The sequence below is a fragment of the Loxodonta africana genome, chromosome 10, assembly GCF_030014295.1.
Source record: "Loxodonta africana isolate mLoxAfr1 chromosome 10, mLoxAfr1.hap2, whole genome shotgun sequence".
NCBI classification, from domain to species: Eukaryota; Metazoa; Chordata; class Mammalia; order Proboscidea; family Elephantidae; genus Loxodonta; species Loxodonta africana.
The window spans coordinates 27,357,909-27,364,948 of NC_087351.1; the positions used below are offsets into that span (position 1 = coordinate 27,357,909).

A 7,040-nucleotide genomic window follows, 5' to 3' on the forward strand; every position below is an offset into this window, starting at 1 on the left:
TATATATATTTTATTTCTATATATTAATATATATGTATAAATTGTATATATAAATATATACCAGTTTTCCATTTATCCAACAGAGAACTCAGAAAATAAATAAATAAAGTTATAAAGGCAATGGAAAGAAAAAGAAAAGCAAATAAATTGTCAATTGAGATAAATTATGTTATAAAATAAGGATCGCTTATAAGACAATACAACAAATGGTAAGTTGGTTAAAATGTATTATAAAGTTCTTTATACTACATCTCTATCTGAGAATGTTCTTTGGTTCTTCTTTATTGAAATGCATATGAATTATAATTTCTAAATCTCTTGATCTTTATTCAAACACCTCATTCTCAGAGAATGGAAAATAGTCATATAAAAAACACCTCCCCAATTAGGAATCAGCTCATGATGACTGAAGTCAAACAAATGCAACAGTAATAGTCTTATATCAGTGGAATGAAATAGAAGAATCTGAATTACATATGTAGATAAAGAATGTACCTTAAAGACTATAGGAGATAGAAAGGATAGACATGGTATAACATAGTGCAAACAAGAGTCAAAGGTAAAATTTGTGATGATCAGTCAGCAATGTCCAGACAAGAGAATGGGCTGGCCTAAAGATCCTGTTGTTCCTGCCATGAAGACAGACATATACTAGTGGGGAAATATAGGCATTAAGCTAATGAAACCTGATGTCATTAAATATTGAAATAATCCAGCTAACTCCTCTTGCTCAGATTCCCTGCTCATTAATGTTCTCATCATCACTTTATTTCCCAGAGGTTTCGCTATAGTGAAAGAACGATTTAGGACTATGTGGGAGTCCAGATCACTTGACAAATTTTTTTTTTTTTGATTCTTCCAGATTTTTTTTTTCTTAATTTTTATTAAGCTTCAAGTGAACATTTACCATTCCAATCAGTCTGTCACATGTAGGTTTACATACATCTTACTCCCTGCTCCCACTTGCTCTCCCCCTATTGAGTCAGCCCTTACAGTCTCTCGTTTCGTGCCAATTTTGCCATCTTCCCTCTCTCTCTATCTTCCCATCCCCCCTCCAGTCAAGAGTTGCCAACACTCTCTCCAGTGTCCACCTGATTTAATTAGCTCACTCTTCATCAGCATCTCTCTCCCCCCCACTGACCAGTCCTTTTCATGCCTGATGATTTGTCTTCGGGGATAGTTCCTGTCCTGTGCCATCAGAAGTTCTGGGGAGCATTGCACTTGACAGATTTTTGTGTGTCTGTGTGTGTGTGACAAATTAATAAATTGGCATCTTGATTATATATTACCACCTAGTGTCAATTTTTTAGTGTTAATTCACAATCCCTTATACAGCCCACTCTGTGACACTGAAAAGACTCTGATTTGAAGCATGGACCATGGTATGTTCACAAAGGTGTTGTCTCCTGTGAGACAAGAAACTGGCCTTCTCCTGTGGATACCTTTTACCCCACCCATGCTTCAGTCAACCGTGAGCAAGCAACACAATTTCTCAGTTAAGATTTTTAAAATTCATGTTGTATTAATATACAAGTAATATACTTGGAAACTCCTGCTATTGAAATAATATAAATTTAATGTTACTCTGGACAGTAAGGAAACTTCATAATACTTTTGTCACTTAAGAAATCCTTCTGTAAACAAGAAGGTGACTGCATACTCTCCTCATTGCCATCTTCATCTCTTTGTTCCTCAATGTGTAGATGACTGGATTCAGAAAAGGAGTGAGAACGCCATCCAGAATGGCAAGGAATTTGTCTAGGTGTGATTTGGGGTGAGGCCAGGTATAAACAAAGATGCAAGGACCAAAGAACAAAATCACCACCATGATATGAGTTGATAAAGTGGAGAGAGCCTTGAATGAGCCACCTGAAGAGTGTTTCTGAGCAGTGATCAGGATAAAAATGTAGGAGATGATCAATATGAAGAATGATCCCAGGGATATAAACCCACTGTTGGCTGTGACCATGAACTCTAGTCTGTAGGTGTCTATGCAGGCAAGTTTGATAAATCGAGGTAGGTCACAGTAAAAGCTGTCCAGCACATTAGGGCCACAAAATGGTAATTTTATAACAAAAACTAGTTGAAACACAGAGTGGATCAAACCAATTATCCAAGCAGCAACCTGGAGCAAAATACACAGTTTTGGGTTCATGATACTAAAATAGTGGAGAGGTTTACAAATAGCCACATACCTGTCAAAGGCCATGGCTGTGAGCAGCAGCATCTCCACACCACCGATGAGGTGAATGAAGAAGATCTGAGCAATGCAGCCTCCAAAGGAGATGACTTTGTGCTTTCTGAAAAGGTCATAAATCATTTTGGGGGTAATGACAGAAGAAATACCCAGGTCAATAAAGGAGAGATTAGCCAACAGAAAGTACATGGGGGAGTGTAAGTGAGGGTCAGAAGTCACTGTAAGGACAATGAGGGAGTTTCCCATCATGCTTGCCACATAAAACATGGAGGAGAACACAAAGAGGACAAGTTGGATCTCCCAGGAATTGGACAGTCCCAGGAACACAAACTCTGACACCACAGAGTGATTTGCTCCGTCCATTGATTTATCAGCTAGAGTGCTCTAAAGTTATCATGTGAAAGAAAATGAAGAGGAAACAAAAATAAGAAGGACATTAATGCCTTAGAATTATAATGATTAATTATTCAAGAATATTCACAATGTACAAATTTTTTATCCATTCAATTTCTTCTCAGGGCCATATAATCACTAAAAAAGCATTTTACCTGTAGTCACCTAAAGGAGTTGTATCACTTTCACACGCAATATCCCTATCACCATGGCCTCCTAGACGATCTTCCGTCTATAAACAAGAGAATGTAACAAATATGAAAATATAGTAGATGTACGTGACAAGAATTGGGAGGGACAGGAAAGGCAATACGATGGAACACAATGAGAGAAGAAATAAGAGATGGCATTGACCTCATTTCGCTGAGCTCTTAGGTTCTGTTCTTGAATTGCTGATGAAATATTTTCCAGCCATTCTAGTTGTCTGTCCTCCTAATCTCACTTCATCTCAGGAATAAAATATGTCCCTTAAAGTCATTCTCACACCACTACCCACAGTCATATTTGCAATTCACCAAAATTCCACAAAATAGGGGAGAGTATAATGGAATTTGATTTAGGACATAGAGGTGACTCAAAAGTAGATAGGGCCAAGACAAAGGCTGGTTAGGGATTGAGGACACAGGGTATCTGCATGGGCACCTGGAGGTGTAAGTAGGAGTGCCCAGTAGCATACTTAACAGGCAGGACATGGCCAAGGTGTGAAAATTGCGGGAAGGCAAGAAGGTAAGGGAAATCAGTTTTATTTATCTGCTTAGATTTTTCACATTCCCTAAAGTTTGTGAACCCTGGCCACAGCCTTGTAGTCCCAAACTCTTATAGGTTTCTGTGGATGAAGAAATGCACACGAACCTCTTAAGTGGCATATAACCATCGACCCTCTCCTGTCCCCACATCTCCCTTGTTGTTTGCCCCTCTTATCTCATTGCCGTGTTTCAAATCTCCCCAGTGTCTGACTGTTCCCTGACCCTAATCCTGGGCCATTACATTAGTCTCCCTGATTCTTACCCATTTTTGCAGGGAATACACTGTTATCACATAGTAGATGTAATCTCCTGCCTGTGGGTCAAACACTTCTGCTCCCATTACAGGCGGGCATGCTGCTAAAAGGTGAGGTGAGTTGAGGAATGAGAGAGCTTGGAGAAAAACAGTAAAGGGCTAGTAAAATGAAAACGCATGAGTGCACAGAAGCCTCAGACCTGGAACTGAAAGGAAAGGGTAAGAGAAACTCAACAATAGAGAAAAAGGATTGCAAGTTTGCCTTTTAATAAGTGTGCTTGTATATACACACACATACGCACACCTCAGTTGTGCATGATGAGTGAAATCTGCCATAAAACTATTACCCCCCAAGCCTCTCTAGAGATTATCTTATCCATACTGCTTATTTCCAAAGGAGAAAGTAGTCATCCAATAAGGGACAAACAACCAGTTATTGAAAAATAATCTAGATTTCACCGTCCAGATATGGATTCGGATTCTACACATAAAAAAAATAGAGTGAAAATAGATAAGCCAAAGTCTAGATCTTCTAGGTAGTAACTAGTTACATGCGGTAATTAGCTGAGATTAAAAATCTTCAGTTGCCCTAGTCACATTCCAAGTGCTCAATAGCTACAAGTGGCTAGTAGTTACATATTGGACAGTGTGCTACAGAAAATTTCTAATCCTATATATCCTTTAAAGGTTAAGTAAAATCCCATTTCCTTCACAAAAAGTTCCCCCTGAACTCCAGTTCATATTAATCTCTTCCATCTCTCAGTTCTACAAGTCAGGAAACTTAAAATTTAATCAGAAGTTAAATAATTCCCGCCCCCCCGACAAAAACCCACAATATATGGCACCATAGGTCAAGTTCCAAGGGTTCATTGTCCAAGGACACAAGTGTCTGGTGGGAAATTCAGAGAAAGTTTTTTGGGAGAAAAGATATGGTGCAAGCTTTTAAAAATTAACAAAAGTTCACTAGGCTGAGAGGAGAGGGGAAGTACTCTGAGAGGAGAGAATATCCTGGCCCTTACTTAGAGCAAATCCCTTGCTACTATCATTCTTCAATGGTTTCTTTTTATAGATCCTATCTCCCTAAATATATTAGAAGTTTGAAGATGATAAAGATGATTTTTTTTCTGGCTCCTTTGTTTCTAGAATACAGAGTGAGATAAATACTAAAGATTTCTTGACTGGTTAATAACATTTCTCTGAGTTTAAAGCCATTTCCTCAGGGCCATTATTTTTCACGTTTCCTGTTTTCCTAGTCTACCATCTTTTCCCATTAGACCCAGCATGCCTAAAGTGAGCTTCCAAATTTAAAACAGCATTAACACGTTTTTCAACCACTTCCAACAAGAGAATGCCTGATATTCTTGCTATAAATTTCCATCTGGTAAATAGGTAAACCCCAACCCAAGGTTTCTATTGGCCATTGATTTAACTTCACAAAGTCATGAAAATTAGCAAAAAAGAAAAGCACATAAAGGGAGGAGAAAAACAAAGAGAGTCTACTGGTTGCAATTGGAAAGAATCAAAATATACCAAACTTTTGTTGCCAATAAGAGATTTAGCAAAGTCAGTGGGCCACTTACCAACAAAGAAATCATGATAAATGACAGGCAAGAGAGGTCACGACTGGAGGTGAAAAGTTGGGAGTCATCCAAAATTGGAAGTCACAAGAAAGAAAGATTTGTTTAAAAGAACGCATATAAAGATATCAAAAAAAGTTAATAAATGAGCCATACATGGACAAAAAAAGAACAAATACAAGGCTTAGCTGCTTGGACCCATCAGTTACTGCATGGGAGAAAGAAGTGGCAGTCTACTGTGTTGAAGATTTAGAGCCTTGGAAACCCAATGGGGTAGTTGTTTCTACTCTGTCTTATAGGGTCACTATGAGTCAGAATCAACTCAATGGCTGTGGGTTTGATTTTTTGGTTTATCATCATCATCATCATTATGTTACTTTTACTACCAAAAGGCTCGGTTTCTACTACAACAGCAACAAAATAAATAAAATATAAAGGAAAAGAAAAAGCTCAGTTTCTATGCACTGCAACAGGAGAAAAGGAAGAAAGAAATGTCAAAGAAGTAATGGGTGGCTGTCATTTTCTTATGCCAGAGAGTCTTTATAAAGGAAAAGATTAAGATAAAGACATGGATTTAGAGCTGAGATATTGTTAGTGCCAATAAAGATAGCAGTTGCAATAAAATAGCAGAAAAGAAAATCAAAATGGTATGGAGATAATGAATGGTAACAAAGTAGAGATGGTAAGATTAGAAACGACAATTTCAATAATGTTGGGTCAGCAGTTTTAAAAAAAATGGTGGGAAAGTAGGGAAATATACTACATGTAGAAAATTTGTGGGATGGAAGAAATCTATAAACAGTTAGGTGTTGAATAAAAAGTTTTCCAAGCAACTGAGAATCATTTTAAAGAGGGATATCATGAACTTGGGGAAAAAGTCAGCACAAACATTTTTTGACACTACTCAGAAATGGACAGGGACTCAATATTTAGAATATTAGTAGCACATTTGTTTGGCATAATGAGCAGAATGGAATATCACAAAAGAGGCAGAAATCTTTAGTGGTTAGAGTCATATTGATATTGTTTGACCAGATTACATGCTGGCCATATAGCAAGTGAAGCGAAAATACACCACTAGATAGAGAAAATAGAAAAAAGAACAGGGATAAAAGGGACAATAATTGTAAGGTTATGGTGAATATCTTTCTCTCATATCTTGATTCTCAAATCTGGATCCCTGTTAAAAATCAAGTTCACTTGCTTTCATATGCCTTTCTCCATACAAATAGCCTAACTACCCCTTCCTGTGCAATTTCTGCTCCTTTTGTTACATCCTGCCTCGCGGGAAGTTTGGAAACCAGAGAAAGAAGCTGTTCTTGTGGTAGACTGTAGTCCCTTAACTGTTCCACCTCTCTCCACCACCTCTCTTTATGGACACCACCTACCTTATCTGCAAAAGACCCTGGATGGCATCATGGTCAGAAAGCCAGAAAAGTTCCCCAAACTAAATTTCCTCTTGTGCATAAGCATATTATCCACATCCCACCACCCACCCTCCCTAGGACAAGAAGGCATACAACACAATTAGAGACACAGCTAGACATCTAATTAGCTACAGTAGAAGATGGTGACCCAGTGATGCATTAGAGTTCTGGGGATTCTTAGACTGAGATCATCAGGCCAAGGGAATTGTCATAGGATTGTGAGAGGGGAGAAATGAGGAGTATGCTTTTTTTTTTTTATTAAGCTTCAAGTGAACATTTACCATTCCAATCAGTCTGTCACATGTAGGTTTACATACATCTTACTCCCTTCTCCCACTTGCTCTCCCCCTATTGAGTCAGCCCTTACAGTCTCTCGTTTCGTGCCAATTTTGCCATCTTCCCTCTCTCTCTATCTTCCCATTCCCCCTCCAGTCAAGAGTTGCCAAC

At 38.2% G+C, this 7,040-nt stretch overlaps 1 protein-coding gene across 1 annotated transcript; it reads right to left on the reverse strand.

The window, feature by feature from the left end:
- Window positions 1-1,472: 1,472 nt before the first annotated feature.
- LOC100655108 (olfactory receptor 4F3/4F16/4F29-like) lies at window positions 1,473-5,006 on the reverse strand. Its single transcript, XM_023558627.2, has one exon. It carries the CDS (start codon window positions 2,558-2,560, stop codon window positions 1,622-1,624), a length of 939 nt encoding a protein of 312 aa, XP_023414395.2. The 5' UTR covers window positions 2,561-5,006; the 3' UTR covers window positions 1,473-1,621.
- Between the last annotated feature and the right edge of the window lie 2,034 nt (window positions 5,007-7,040).

Excerpts from the sequence above, each read along its gene's own strand:
- LOC100655108 (XM_023558627.2), bottom strand. The coding sequence starts at position 2,560 with ATGGACGGAGCAAATCACTCTGTGGTGTCAGAGTTTGTGTTCCTGGGA.